The following is a 15,391-nucleotide window of genomic DNA, read 5'->3' as shown; positions in this document are numbered from 1 at the left end:
TGTGCCCGAGAAGCCCTCCTCTCCCTCCCTTAAGAACGCGGTCCTGCGCCGAGGACACATCAAGCCGCCCGCACCCTCCGCCGGCCTCTCAGCCGGGACAGGCGCCCGTGGGCCTGGCCGTGGCCGCAGGGCTTGGGGCGTCCAGAAGCCCCCCATCCCGGAGCACCTGCTGCCCCCAAATCCGAACCTGCCCGGTGGCGGCACCCCCTGCCCTCTTACTCACCTTGGGTAACCTTTCGGGATCGCCCGGATGTCTCGGGATCACCTTCTGCAACCTCTGGAAACCGTAATCTATGGTCGGCTCGTTCAGGGCTGTAACAGGACGGAGAGGCAGGCGGGTTAGTGACTCTCACGCCACCCGTCACTCGCGTGCTGCACGCGCGCACACGGCCGTGTGGGTCTCCCTTTCCGATGCTCTGGGAGGCGAGCACCCCCGAATGCTCCTTCTGTCTCAAGGAGTGGGTTTCCCCCCTTTCTTTAGCCCATACAAGCAGTGATTATTTCTAATCTATAATTAGACTGGAGGAAAGTCAAAGGGCGACTCCATCTATTGTAGAAACGGCGGGGCCGTCAGGAAGTTGCAGGTCTCGGGGCCACGGACCGCCGTCAGCACCGTCACCATCCCTGTCCGCGGCGTGCGGCGCTTCCACCCCGGCCAGGGATTTATGGGAAGCTGGCAATTGTGACATATGTCCGGCTATTGCTGGCTTCAGATTTATCCCTGTGGTCCCTTTTTGTCTAGCAGATTGCCAGAGCACACACCAGGCAGGGGGACCACTTCCTCTTGCAAAAGCTTTAATAATCTGCGAATGGCTGACTACCAGCTGATGTAGAGCGCCATCGTTCCACCAGCCTCCCGAAAATTGCCGGCCACAAATAGTAATTAATCTTTTTATCCCTCAAATTGTAATTTTGACTATGAACTGCGCGCGGCCATAAATCAGCGGCCCGCGCGCCGCGTACAGTGCATGAATCACGGCCGGGACTCCGTCCGACGGCCCGCTCCGTGTTTAACAAGCTTTATAAGGAGTCATTGGGCTTTGTTATGGCTCTGCCTGACTCCCGCCAGCTCGGAGCCCGCGGGCCCGGGGACGCGGGTTAAGATGGAAATACTTATTAGAGTCCATTACTTCCCGATGTAGATAGCGTTTTCCGTGGAGTCACGCCAGGGGTGCGTGGCGCGACATAAATCACTGAGTTTTCCGAGGCTGGTAAGACCGGCTGCCACCGACGCGTCACGCGGCCCGCCGTTTGGGCCACGGCTCGCTAGTCAGCACGTGATCGGACGATGACCACCACCCCACGCGGCCGGTCTGCCAGCGGCGCGCCGGAGGAAGAAGGGGAGAGGCCGCCTCTGAAAAGCGCTCCCCGAAATAACGGGCCACCCTTATCCTCCAGCGCTCGGGCTGCCGCGTGGACACCCACGGCGGGTCTGGTGAGCGACCCCGGAAGCCGCGGCGGGCGCTCCATAAGTGGCCCGCACGTGGAGGCCGCGATACGATTTGACATTCCGTCATCCATCCCGGAGACAAAGGTTCGCCCAGGAATGTGAAGTAAGACATTTTCTTGTTAATAAAGCATTGATCCGGCGTATTGATTTTACATGACGGGGCTTTGGCTGCGATTTCGCCCTCCTTTTTCCCCTGCAAATCCTAAAGCGCTTCCCTGTGCCCGGGCACGGGTGACACGGCGGAATTTCTAACTCTCTGTGATGTAAATTCTATACGTGCAAAACCACTTCATAATCAAACCATTAATCATCAGAAGCTGTCAGCGGTGACTTGGGGGACAATTTGTCATGTCTCTGCCGGGCTGGGACACGGGCGTCGGGCGGGAGTGTGGCGCGGGCCGCCGGGTGGATGGGCCTCACCCCGCGACTGGCCCAGACAGGATGAGATAAAGTATCACGTTTCTTGATTAGGGAACAAAAAAGGTGGCCCACTGTGCGTTCCCCCCACCCCCCGTGTCAGGGCTTCTTCTCCCCCCCAGCTAATCACCATGACTGTTTGACTTAATGAATCGGCCCGATGAAAGGTGATCAGAAAAGATAGATGGGCGGCCGCTATTGATTTCATGCAAATGCCCTGACAGGTGATAGACGCTTTAATGCGAGCTTTCAGGAGCCTTATGACTTGAATAACCACACACTCTCATTCCGGGAGGACATTTCCCAGTGTTTCCGTTCAAGGGACGCCCTGCTCCCCGCACCAGCGTTATTTCAGAGCAGGATAAACAGGAGGGCACCCGGCACCCCTTGCTCCAGCCCGGAGAGCGTTGACATCTCGCAGGCACTGCCCAGAGGGAGCGGGGCACCGGGGCGGGCTGCTGGGAAGATGACGTCATTGAACCCCGCGGCCTCTGCCACACCGGGTGGGGGCGGGGAGGCTCTGGAAAGCAGCTTGGCGGCGGGGAGCCCTAGGAATTTACATGGAGCGATGAGAAAAAATGGCCCTTGTCTTGGAACTGCAGAAGTGACACACTTCCTGGCTCCGGGGGGTGCTGGGTCCCTGAGGGCGGGGTGGGGGGGAGCCCTCCAAGCCGCCCCCGAGAGCAGCAGAGCCCACCGCCCTACACCCAGGGGCGCCGCCGAGACTTCTCCGGCAAATTCTCCAACCGGAGGAGAAAAGCCGAGGACCCTGAGCACACGTCTCATAAATCCTCGGCCTGTGGCGTTTACAAGGCGAGGCCCAGCCGGGCAGGGCAAGGCTCTGGCACGTCCAGTCGCCGAGCCCCGAGCCAGGCCAATCAATACCACTTTCCTGTTTTAGAACTGGGTAATTATGAGGGGGAGAGATTGCCTGACCTTTCACCTGCACTGCATTACTTTGCTGATATTAAGATAAATTGCCTGATTTTGGGTAAACATATGCTGCAATTCAGCCTGTCAGCCCCGGTTTGCTCAGGGATAATTTGTATTGATCTCCCCGCTTCTTCCCAATTCTGCTTACTGACCTCGTGGATAATTAGAGAAGGAGCCGTGGGTGAGCTCCAGGCAGGGAGGAGGGAGAAATATGCAGAAGAATAAAGCAAATTTGTTTTATGTTAATATTAGGGGGTCCTCCTCCCGCCCTCACATCTGTCAGCATCAGGAGAGCCGTAAATTAATGTACTTGGGGCCTGAGCAATTTATTCCAAGGAATTATTTAGCAGCGTGCTTCGTCCTGAACATGTGTCGCTGGTTAAATTAATTTAAGCTCTGCCTTAAACACAACAAAAACAAATGCCATTTTCTGCTGGAGAAAAAAAAACAACAAACAAACAAACACAAGACATTTCTCAAAATGTATGATAAGCTTCCAGCTTTTCGGCATGGATGTCCACATATGTGCATTTCAGCCCATGAGTTTCCCTAATGAACTCCCCCCTAAGTAATTAGTGCCCATGATTTGTTCTGAATTCAAGTCTTGCGAAGAGGGGCTGCTGCATATAAAAGAGATGAATGTGGCACCAAATTATATCATTTAAGATATGTCAGATTATAAGGCTGTTGTATCAGAAGTCATAAAACAAATCTCCCCTGTGAAATATCTCTTTATTAACCGTGCCATAAGATATTAACATTCCTCATTTAGTGGAGAGCCTTTTATCTGTGTTTCAGATACATTATTCGTCCTTTCAGAGATAAACTGTATTAATATCCATTTGAGTAGGCTACCGCGGCCTAATGCATAGTAATTTTTGTTGGAGAGCTTTTATTTTAGAATAAGAAAATTACACAGCAATAAAACCTGAATGAATCAGAAGCCAGAATAGCCGGGAATCACATTCGCTGCCAGATGGGGCCGGCTCCCAGGCAGCCTGCGAGGCCAGATATCCGGCTATCACTGGCAGGCCAGCCTCCAGGCCGGTCACACAAATGCAGCCTGACATGGCCACGGAGACCCGCCGAGACCGCCTCCCGCTCGGGAGGCTCGTATTTAAATACATCCGACTGTACTGGAGGGAATCTCGTTACTTTACACGCATTAAAGTCGTAACAGAAGCAGCACCCTAAATATTTAAGTCATGCCCGTGTGCTGGGGATTCGTCATACCGCAACGGATAAACTGTGAATGGTCTGTGATGTCAGCTCACCTTGGGACCTCCAGGCTCTGAGCGCAGCTGCGGCCAGTAGGCCCGCTGCCCTGAGAAACCTACCAACGGCCTGGCCCCCAGTCCGTCCGGCCCCCAGTCCATGCAACACTGTTCCTGGTGGCATGCATAGTTCTCATATTCGTTTCGATGCCCAGCCCTGCCGTCTGAGTTCACTTCGAATACTCCAAAATGTAGACGATGATTTTATCAGACTCAAATATCACGTTCCAAGAACATAGAAATCTGATTCAATTAAGCAAGGGGACATGTTGGGGGCCTCTGGGTGGATAACACGGAAACCACCTTTCCAATTGGAAAACATGTATGTTTGGGGCCAGCGAGTGTTTTCTACAACGAGCAACTCTCCTGGAAGGGAAGTGGCCGAACGAACAGTCTTCAACCCAGTCCACTCACCGACGTTAATTAAGCAGCTACTACATGCTGGGGCTCCATGTGGGAAACCCGCCCCCCAGGGGGCCTGCTGCTGCTGCTAACGCTGCATCAGTGGGCTGCCTGCCCAGGACGCTGGGTCCCCGCCCGAACCCAGGCCAGGGGGTGCCCTGCCCACAACGGGGCCTGGACTCCAGCAGGAAGGAGGGATCATGGTTGCAAAGCTGAGTTGTGACGGCCACCTCCTGACCAGGCCTGCCTGGGGACCTGGAGCGCAGCCCGGCGGCGAGCAGTGCCCCCCCCCTAAGTGCTCCTGAGTAATTGCTGCGGCCGCCACCGTTGTGTCTTTAAACATCGCCATTCCCCGTGCAAGGGGGGGGGGGGGGGGGGCGCTGGCAGGTAGAGAACCAGTGTTCCCAGCGCCGCCTGCCGTGGCTCCAACCAGCCAGCGGGAGCTACGAGGAGTTTTCGGCTTAGCGGGAGTTTTCCTTCTGCCTGGAACCCTGACTACAACAATAAAAACAGGAAGGCATTCATTTGCTGCATCCCAGCTGCTGGTTGCTGCTATTAAACGAGTTCCCGTTTCATTTCAATAATGATCATCTTCCTGTAACTTCCCAATCATGCATTTGTCATAATGCAGTAATTTTCTAGCTCCAAACAGACCCCCATAATGAGGCCGTTTTTCACATTAGCAGCATAACTACATAATCAGAACATCTGCAGGTCCTTTTCCACGGGACAAGGACGTGCGTCAATTACAGCGACGGGGATTGTTAAATAAGATATAGTGTGTTTTCTGAACAGGGGACCCAGGCCCTGCCCCAGCGCCTGCAAGCCGTCCGTGTGCCTGAATGAACACAGGTTGTAATGTGTAAAAATTAAATAAAGTAAAATTAAATTGCTCAATACAAAGACATCCCTCTAGAGGGTGTTAGTGATTTCAGTGACAAAGTGCTATTTGCTGACAAGTAGTTTACACATTAACCAGCTGAATCCGAGGGGGAAAAATGCCAATAGCAATTATATCACCTTGAGGTTATTAAATGTCCCACTGATAAGTAACTAGGTGAACTTGACCAGGTGATAAAGACTGCTGTGAGCAAATGATCGCGCAGTGAAGGATGTTTCTCTGTCCCGCTGGCTTCTCCACATAGCTTTTCTTTCAAAAATGACTGTATAAAAAAAAGTTGCATTCGAAATGTGTGGCCACCGAAGACGAAATTGGTGTTTAGCTCCCCCTGAATGCCTCACCCTGCCAGAGCCCCTCCATCACTCCGCGGCAGAAACCCCACACAAAGTCTGCACAGGCCTGCTTTTTTTCTCCTTTTTTTCGGCTTTAAAACGATGCTAAGTTCTCCACTTTATCATCAACTGTCTCCTCCAAGTGCATTTCATCTATAAGAAATTCAGATGCTCGGGAAATTAAAATTTCAAAGATCTGCTGCAAAAAAAAAAATCAATGGGGCGAGATCAATGCTCATAGAAATTTCATGAACTTTGAACTGATCCGGGCATGATGATGAGAGGTGGTTGGAGTTTCAGGCGGCTGACGGCTCCTCCCGCGGATGAAACGCGGTCAGGGCAGCCGAGAGGAGGGCGGCATTTTAGATGGGTTTTTGCTTTCATATTTTGTCCGACAAAAAAATTAATTTTTAGTCTATTTCAGTAACAAGCAAAAATGGGGGTGGGGGCTGATCTGCCTCCCCGACACGACCTGTAATACCCCCACTCCTTAAGAGCACCTAATGCTTTGCACATTAACGCGGCCACGAAATGAAATCGGTTCCCTTTGCAGCCGATTGCAGGTGCAAATTAATATTGTAAAATGAAGATCAATACATGGACAGGGCCAAATCAATAGTGGCTAAATTATTGCTGCATTTTCCTCCTCATTCAAGATGAGTTGTGTTTTCCTCTCAAAGTCAATACTTTGCAGCTTTTCTCATTAATTTCTCAATAAATTTGGCAATGAATTTCAATCACAGACCCCGGCAGGGCGCGCCCGGCACCGTGGCACGCCTGGGAACACAAAGGCCACGCGATTCTGCATCCCTCGCCAGAAGGCGCTGCCCCCAGCAGCCGGCCTGCTCCCCGGGGTCTGGCCCAGGGCAGCGGGCCACCCCTGGGAACCGACCGGAAGTCTCGAGGTGCCCCTTCTTCGACGCCACGCAGCTCACCCTAGGTTGCCCTCATCACACGGACGTGGCTTTTCCAGCACCCCGGCGTGGGGCGGCTCCCCCGCCCGGGTCGGCCTCTGTTTCTCACCGCGGTTACCCCAGAAGGCCCTCCAGCCTGCTAACCAAAGGGCGCTGTCCGTAACCGGGACTTCTAAGGACGGGCAAGCGCCTCGCTTGACTTCTGATGGGAAGACGGCACCCTCGCTCCCATGGGGAGCACGGCGCTGTATTCCCGCGGACGGCCCCACTGGCCGTGTGGTGTGCACAGGGCCCCGCGGCCACTCACCGGCACCAGGCAGCGGACGGCGGCATTGTGCCGTGACACCTGGAGCAGAAGGGGGACAGCTCACCGCCCTTCTTCCCCAAACACCCCGGCTGACAGCTGCCGGGTGGCACTGCAACCATTCCGTCACGTTCCTCCGAGCACGCACGGGATCGCGGCTCTTAGAGTCCTGTCCTCAGGCCCGGCCGGCCAGACCCTGAGCAGCCTTCGTCTGCCCCGGGGACAACTCCCCACAGTGCAGCCCTGAGGCAGGGACGTGGCTGGGCCCTCGCATCCCCCACCCCCCAAAGGCTGTTCTAGCAAATACTACCGCTCCCCATGTACAGAAGGGCTGTGAACAAGGCTAAGGAGAAGCTAGAGGAGAGATCAAGGCCAGGCGCCCCGCGCGGGGTCCCTTTTCTCTAGGAAACAGTCAAGTTTCTGGTGCCATCCGCCCTCTTAGAGATACTGGGAGAGGGGACTTAAAGCCCAGTGGGCAGCGCTCTGTGGAGGACCATCGGGCAAAGGGTTTGCACACCTCACCCGAGCGTGAAACTCTCCACTAGAAGGTGAGCTGGAAAAGGAGCTACAAAAGCTCGCCCCTCCCCAGACCAGGTCTCCCTGACCCCGAAAGGCCTGTGTTCCCGAAGCCGCCAGCCCCCCCCCCCCCCACGGGGCTTCCCAGGCCACCTATTCTCTTGTTCAGGGTCCACCCTCCTCCTTGACGGTGGGGCCCTCACCCTGTGTCATGGCACCTGCCCTACTCAGTGCAGAGCACACAGTAGGTGCACAAGATAGTGAGTCACAATGGGGGCCTTCCTGAGGATACAGGCCAATGGCGAAGGCAACGCGACGATTTGGATTGTGAGCAGCCGAAGTGGACGTAATGTTTCTCATCTGTCTACACAAAAGCTCGGTCACAAGTGTCTCAGAGCAGCGTGACCGGTGATACCCAAGTGCCCATCGCGGATGAGCGGGTCCCAGGCTGGGGTCCACCCTACGCCGGGATGCTACGCCGCCGTGCTCAGGGAGGAAGCTCTGGTCCCCTACGGCACGGGGGAGGCTTGAAACTGCCACAGAGGACCATCTATTGACCAGGACGCCCAGGAGAGGCCAATGCACAGAGACAGGAAGTAGACGGGTGGCCGCCTGGGGGTGGGGGGAGAGCAGTGGGAACGGCTGACTGCTGATGGAGACGGAGTTCCTCCTCGGGTGTTGAAAATGTTCTTCATTAGGTTAACGGCTGCACAACTTGGTGAATGTACTAAGAGCCGCGTCCGTGTCCACTTTGAATGGGTGGGTTTGGGTTAGGCGACCTATACCCGAATAAAAAACAACGTTTTACGTGACCGTAACCTCTCTAATCTGGCTTAGCGTCTGCGGGCCAGCTCTGCCTGTCCCGGGAAGTGCCTTCGTGGTCCGAAAGCCTCCTGGCATCCGTGTACACGTGCGGGGACCTCACGGGGTGAGCCAGGCAGACCCCGCTGCGGGGAGGGGCAGGGAGAGGGAACAGGCGCCCCCGTAGCGTGTGACGTGGCTTCCCAACAGCACCCCTTTCGGCCTCCCGAAGGCGTTTCCACCTCCCGCTTTTTCAGGCTGGATAAAGAAAAGGAATGTTCTCAGAGCCGTAGAGACATAGCCAAGAAAACGTCAACACTGGGGTCCCCAAACCACAGTCCTTTCGCCCAGAATTCTGGGTCACGTGTCTCAGGTACAACGGCCCTATTTCCACACAAGGGGCCCTGAAATCCCAAACGTGTGGGGAAGAGAAGGCCTCTGTGGGCGCCCGACTCCTCCCCCACCCCCCATGGCCGCCCTGCCTACAGCCGCCTGACCGGCCCCCCGACTCCGCCTGCTCCCTGCACACCGCCCCCCAGGAGACCCCTCAGAAAACCTCAGGGAGCCCCAGCCATCCTCTCAAACTCCACACCACTCATGACCATTTCATTAACATCTCTCCCTGCGTGTTCCGTGGCTGGCCACGCGGCCATGCAGCAGACACCTGCCGGTGAGCCCCGAGCCAGGCTGTGGGGCGGCCCCGGCTGCCTCCCCGCCCCCAGCACCAAAGCACGGACGGCCCTCCCTCTCTGGGTCACCTGCCCGCCCACCTGGCCCAGGCGGCATCGGGCGACACTGAGCGGCCGGAACCCAATCGTGGTGACTGTGGCCTTCAATGTCACATCCTTCGACACCACGCTTGCCACACGGTGCATGTCAGCCGGTATTTCCCGAGCGCAGAAGAAGGAAGTGACGAAGACAGTCACGGAGTCGGGGTCAGTGAGGACGAGGGGCAGGGCTGGGGACGGCGTTGGCTGGGACTGTGACCGCAGAAGGCGAGCGTGTGAGCTCCCCGGGGGCGGGCCAGCCCCTCACACGTGCGCAGCTCACTTCCGTGGTGAGTGAGTCACTTTTTGAAGTAGCCTCCACTGTAACTGACCACGAACACACGAGGCAAACTGATTCTGGGGCCCTGTCGCCTGAGGCCCAGTATGTCGTAAAGCGGACACTAGGCCACCCCCGTGGTGGCCGCCCTGCAGCCACAGTAACACCTGGAGCTGCTCCCCGGCGCTGGTGCCTGCTCACCACCCGGCGCCAGCAGGCCCCACAGATGTACCTGGGCGGTGTCTGTACCAGGGACGTGCTCATCAGAAAACACCGAGCTGGTCTTCAAAACCAGGGGGGGTGGTTATCACGGCTAACGCATCTGCTGATCCCCAGCGCCAGGCGCATGGACCAGGAGGCCGGAGGGGTGCAGCACGGGGTGCCTGGGCAGGGCGGCCAGGGGGGTGCCTGGGCAGGGCGGCCAGGGGGGGGCCTGGGCAGGGCGGCCAGGGGGGTGCCTGGGCAGGACGGCCAGGGGGGTGCCTGGGCAGGGCGGCCGGGGGGGGCCTGGGCAGGGCGGCCAGGGGGGTGCCTGGGCAGGACGGCCAGGAGGGTGCCTGGGCAGGGCGGCTAGGGGTGTGCCTGGGCAGGGCGGTCAGGGGGGTGCCTGGGCAGGGCGGCCAGGGGGGGTGCCTGGGCAGGGCGGCCAGGGGGGTGCCTGGGCAGGGCGGCCAGGGGGGGTGCCTGGGCAGGGCGGCCAGGGGGGTGCCTGGGCAGGGCCTTCGTTGGGAGGACAAGGGATGAAAAGATGGAGAAGGCCTCTGGCAGAATGCCCCACTCTAACCACACTCTAACCTGACACGCTCTCCAGGGAGCCGCCCAGAGTGCGTGCCATCCCCACGCACACGCTCAGGTCCCTCGGACCCGAGCCACGCCACACGCTCGCCCGTTGTCAGCACTGGAAGGGCCTTCCGTCCTGTTGTTTTCTTGGAAAACCATTCTCAGAAAGTTAGGATTCTGCGTTTTCTACAGCTGGCGGGAAGGAAGACGGTTTTAATAGACTGTTCCTCAGCCTGAGCTTTGGGGATCTCGGCCTGGAGCAGATGTGCGGGGACGGGTCCACGACCTCCCAGAGCCAAGGTTTCAGGGGAGAGGGCTGACACACCCCCGTATGCGCCCCAGCCGCTGCCCTGTCCAGCCACACGTCCCACCGGGGAGCCGGGAGGGCTCCGTCCTCAGGGACTGGGTCCGGCAGCAGGAAACGGCGAGCGGTGTTCAGCGCCCGTTCCCAGTCTTCGAGGGCCGCAGAGCGTCCACCTGCTGCCTGTCCACAGGCCCGCACGCCGGGGTCAGGGTCCCTGTGACACGGCGCCGGGTCCTCACGGGCGAGCTCAGGGCCGTTCTCTCCGTCGCTTTGACACCTGGTCCTCTCTGCGTTCCTCAGCACTCGGGTTGGTCACCGTCACCTGGCTGGGCTTCCGAACGGTCCCTGGTCCGTTGCCCGCCACCCCACCGTCTCCCCGGGCTCTTCCCGCGCTGTTCTCAGAAGCACGACGTGCACCTGACCCACCGGAACTCACGTCCAATCCACACGGGAGCCCGTCCCCCAAGCCTCCCCTCACGCGACTCCTGGACGGTGGGCAGCGAGGCGGGACCCTGCCCCCCCGGCCCCCCCGGCCCGGCGGCGGAGGGCCAGGGCGTCTCCCCGCCCGCCCGCCCGCCGCATCCCCACCGCTGCCGATGGGAGCCCGATGACCCTTTTGTCCTTTGGGGAAGATGAATGGCCGTCTCCTCGGGGCTGCGTTCCGTCGGGTTGGGTGCCGGAGAGTCGATACCTTCACCTTGACACGGAAACTTGGTGATTTATCCCTCGGTGTCTCCTCGGGGTGAGCGCGGCCCGGGGAGAGCAGCCAATCGGGGCGCGGGGGCAGACTTTGGTCACAGCCGCTTGGAAAGCAACCAAAGCCCCTCTGATGACAGACAAATGTGTCTTGTTAGCGACTGCCCAAAAGCGCTTGACTTGTACTAATAACAGAAAGGCCATGCTGGTCACCGAGGGTCCAAAGACGAAGCACCCTGTCACCAGCCTGGTTGGGAAATTAGCAAATAATGTTCTTTTCCTTGATAAATGGGTGACAGCTCCCTCTCACCAATCATTTTTAACATTTTGATGCGTGCCTACGATCCCACTGGAGGAGCAGGAAAGTTTACTGGCCTCAATTTTCAGATGATGAATGGAACTCTCTAAATGTGCGATTTCTGTATGAGGTATAGTTCATTTTAAGCAATTCTAGTAAATGGGTGTCACTGATTAGGACAAATCGTCTACTTGTGCAATAGCACGCGCGGTGGGCCTCATGCTCCGGCCTCCGCGGAGACAGGGAGCAAGGGGACGGCCGTGACCCCGGGAGCCCGGAGTCTGTACATCCGGCCCCCGCTCGGCACCCTCGCAGACGACCCGACGGCCCTCCCGGCCATCCTGTCCGGTGCCGCGTCGCACGGTGCACAGGTGGGCACCCTTCTTCCCCTGCGGCCCTCAGGAGCCCGGGATGACCCCCAAGGCGGCCCTCCCAGCCGGCGCACCATCCCAGTCGACGGGGAAGACTCGCCGTCTGCCACCGAGGAGGGAGCAAGTGACAAGAGCAAAGGTGGGGGCTGGTGGGGGGGAGAGAGGCAACGTTGTCACGTTCTGCGGTATCTGGGTTGCTGTCCCAGCCCCCAATCCTGGGCAGGTCTAGAGAGGGGCCGAGTGGAAAAGGCACGCCCCAGCCCCTGCGGCCACATAACGCACCGCATGTAAAAGCAAGGGTATGGGCCCTCCCAGGGAGCGCGGACTCCCACCGGGCCCCTCCAGCTGGCCCGCTCGAACCATGAACCCAGTGAGGCTGCAGAGAGGGCTGGACAGGGGCCCGCCGGCACCACTGGGCCTCACGGGCCGGGACAGATGGGGGGCGCCCAGGAGTAACCGACTGAATTGGCCGGGCGTGTCCCCAACTCTAGGACCCAGGATTCAAATACTTGTTTCTCCACCGTGTCCACAGAGGCGGTGGGGAATGTGGACTCGGCAGGGGTTGCACCGAAGGAGGGCCGAGCCCGGGCGGAGCCGTCAGAGTATCTGGTCTCGGGCGGCCATGGGCCCGCCGCCATGCGGACACAGCGATTTGTTGGGGGCGCGCCGGCCTGGGCGCCGGCTCCCGGTGCTGGCCGTGGTCACGGGCGCTACTGACTGCACCGCGCGTCCCCTGCTGTTGACAGAATCCGCTCTCTGTGCGCACAAAGAGCTTCAAAACACTTCAGACGCACAAGCACCTTTCAAGGGGCGAGTGAAGTGGGGGTTAAATGGTGGGGCCCGCCGGAGGCTGCGGCGAGGGCGCGGGAAGGAAACCGCCTCCTGCGCTCCCGGGACAGCAGCCGGGCACCTGCCGTGTCGCCCGTTTGAGGCACAATCTGACTTTTTTTAAATCAAAAAAGCAGAAAACGTAAATACTGTATCAGAAAGCACACGAACCGTTAGCAATTACTGGGTGAGGAATGATTTCACACGCCTGCCATCGAATGCCCGTCTTCGTGCGGGAAATCGTCACTTTCGCGGCCCCGTCCAGAAGTAAGCGGCAGGCCTGAGCCTGGGCCGCGCGCCCGGCAGACAAGCTCCGTCTGTGCCCGCCCTGGACGTGTTCACCACCGGCCGCCAACGTCTCCCTCCGCGACTGGGCTTGGCCCCGCGGCAGCCGATGCGTTGACGCCCGGTAATGTGTGGTAATCTCTTTAATTGAGCAAAAGAAATCTCTAAAATGAGGGTGGGTCGGCCAAACATTTGGGTCCAAGAGGTCAAGAGCAGGAGCCCGCTCGAGTGACCCTGGTGTCCTGGGGAGCCATGCTGGAAGGGACGCCACCACCAAGGGGCTTCACTGCTTTGGTGTGCCGGGAACCCGTCCCGCCAAACGGACGCCTCCAGTCACAGACCCGCTCGGGCAAGGACACGCACACCTGGACCCGTGTCCGCAAAGGGAGCGTCCACTCTCACGTCGCTTCAATTCGAAGCAGACAATTCCAGTTTGTCTCCATCAAGTAACACTGCAATGCGTCTATCCTAATTAAATAAGAATTCCATGGCCCCCGCCGATGGGACGGGCTTCTCCTGGGGACGTGAGGGACGGGAGACGGGTCAGTCTTCCCGGTGAGCGTGCGCGTCTCAGGTAGGCCGTTCCGGGACCGCGTTAATTATTATTAAACAAGCAGCTGCGACACGATTAGACAAATATTAAAACAAGCGTGGCACTCAGGTATTAATTTGCACTCTTCACTTTTAAGCGCAGCGAATATCTCATTAATTTAATTTTAGGTGCCCGGCGTTTAGACTGCATTTTACAGTCTTGGAGGCAATTTACTATTAACTGGCAATTACATACAGAGTGATTGTTAATTCTGCTCCTAAGTGCTAGCCGCTTGGAAATGGTTCTCGCTCTCTCATTCCTGACCTTCTCACAACAGGGGTGAGGCTCGCTGGGAATACGCAGGCCTGGGATGGAGGAGCCGGACACGTCGCCTGTGACTCATTCTTTTAATTCGCCGGCTAATCAACCCAACGGCCACTGCCTCCCAAGGTAACTGTGTCTTTAGAGCAAGCAGCAGGCCAAGGGGCCTGGCCGCCTCCCCTTCCCAGGGCGGGGGCCTCGGGGAGCGCCACGCCCACTTGGGGCTGCCTGACTGGGCCTGGGTCTGAAGAGCCTGGTGGTTCTCAGATCCCCGTAAACAGATCCCTTAGGCCTTCGCCCCTGCGGGCGGGGCTCCTCCTCGGCGAATGCACGTTCATTACCCGAGGCCGGCTGCTGGCGGGAAGGCTCAGCGCAAGGGTGTCCCGGCAGCCTCTGTGGGGGGGAGGGGGCACTGATGGGAGCCAGATGCCCAGGGGACGGTGCCCTCCCTGCAGGGCTGCCCTGAGCCCGCGTGCAGAGGGTGGGATCGGCTTTCAGGGGGCGCAGTTCCCAGTGATTATTCTTTGTCCCCATCAATTTCAGGGCAACGCAAGTCAGACAGCAGCTTCCAGGTCAGACAGGCTATGACCTCACCTCGCCTCCGCTCCCGGAGAGTGTAGGCCGTATCCCTTACAGGGCGTTTGAAATGTATATTCCTGCTAATGATTGGGGTGGGGGAGGCAATAAATTAGCCCGCTGCGAGCAGAGGCCCCGCTCCCTCAATGGCTCCATTGAAGGCGCTTTCGTGGGAGAACTCTGGGGGGAGAAGGTCCCGAAGCCCCGGGCAGCCGGGTCCCTGACCGTCGGGCCCAACAAGCGCTGTCCGCTCACAGGGGACACCATGTCCACCGGGGAACGGAAGACGGGCCACTGGGTGGCTGATGGACCTGACTCACGGTTAAACCCCTTCCCATGGAGGGGGGCGGCGTAGAACACCCCAGAACTTCCAGAGGAGGTGGCTGGCCAAGGCAGGGGTCCTGGCCAGCTGGAGGGCACAGAGGTGGCCACGCCCGGCCCGTGTAGCTCAGGGGTTGAGCATCGACCCAGGATCCAAGAGGCCGCTGGTTCGGTTCTGATCAGACCACATACCGGGTTGCGGGCTCCATCCCCTGTGGGGGGTGCAGGAGGCAGCCAATTGATGATGTTTCTCTCTCATCGATGTTTGTATCTATCCCTCTCCCTTCTTCTCTCTCTCTCTCTCTAAAAGACCAATAAAAACATTTTTTTGAAAAAGAGGGTGGCAGAGAGAGCTGTTCGAACACCCACACCCCTCACACCGGCCCTGAAGCAGGTCTTCGCCACGCGACACCCACTGGCCAGTGACAGGTGGCTCCTCCCGGCACATTTTCCAAAGGCACCTCGTTTACGATGCTCAGCCCAGGGCTCTGCTCTCCCCCGCAGGACCAGAGTCCTCAGAGAAGAGTAGCCATTGCTCACAGCCAGCCCATCTCCCTCGGAAAAGCCCACACGTGGGGAAATCTGAATGCCAAGGTCTGGTCGATGCAAGGACCCACTGAGGCCCATGGGGAGGGGGCGGAACGGACTGAACCCCGAGGGCCCGACAGTCCCATGGAACAAGCGGTCTCGCATCCATGTCTGTGCAGAGCAGGTCCGTCTTCCACACAGATCCACGCTCCCTTTGGTGCCCCAACGCGACCGAGGACCATGTGTCACGTGGCAGACACGTG

At 58.4% G+C, this 15,391-nt stretch overlaps 1 protein-coding gene across 2 annotated transcripts in view; it reads right to left on the bottom strand.

Moving 5' to 3' along the window:
• EBF3 (EBF transcription factor 3) overlaps nucleotides 1–15,391 on the bottom strand; it is a gene marked incomplete at its 5' end in the record, with an annotated part of 116,245 nt that overhangs the window by 11,119 nt on the left and 89,735 nt on the right. For both annotated transcript variants that reach the window (XM_079793364.1, XM_079793363.1), the window contains one exon: nucleotides 224–312. In XM_079793364.1, coding sequence (XP_079649490.1) covers nucleotides 224–312 — 89 coding nt within the window. The remainder of the gene's footprint in view (nucleotides 1–223; nucleotides 313–15,391) is intronic.

Source organism: Cnephaeus nilssonii (genome assembly GCF_951640355.1).
Source record: "Cnephaeus nilssonii genome assembly, chromosome: 16".
Classification (NCBI taxonomy): Eukaryota; Metazoa; Chordata; class Mammalia; order Chiroptera; family Vespertilionidae; genus Cnephaeus; species Cnephaeus nilssonii.
This window is presented reverse-complemented; position numbering and strand designations above follow the sequence as displayed.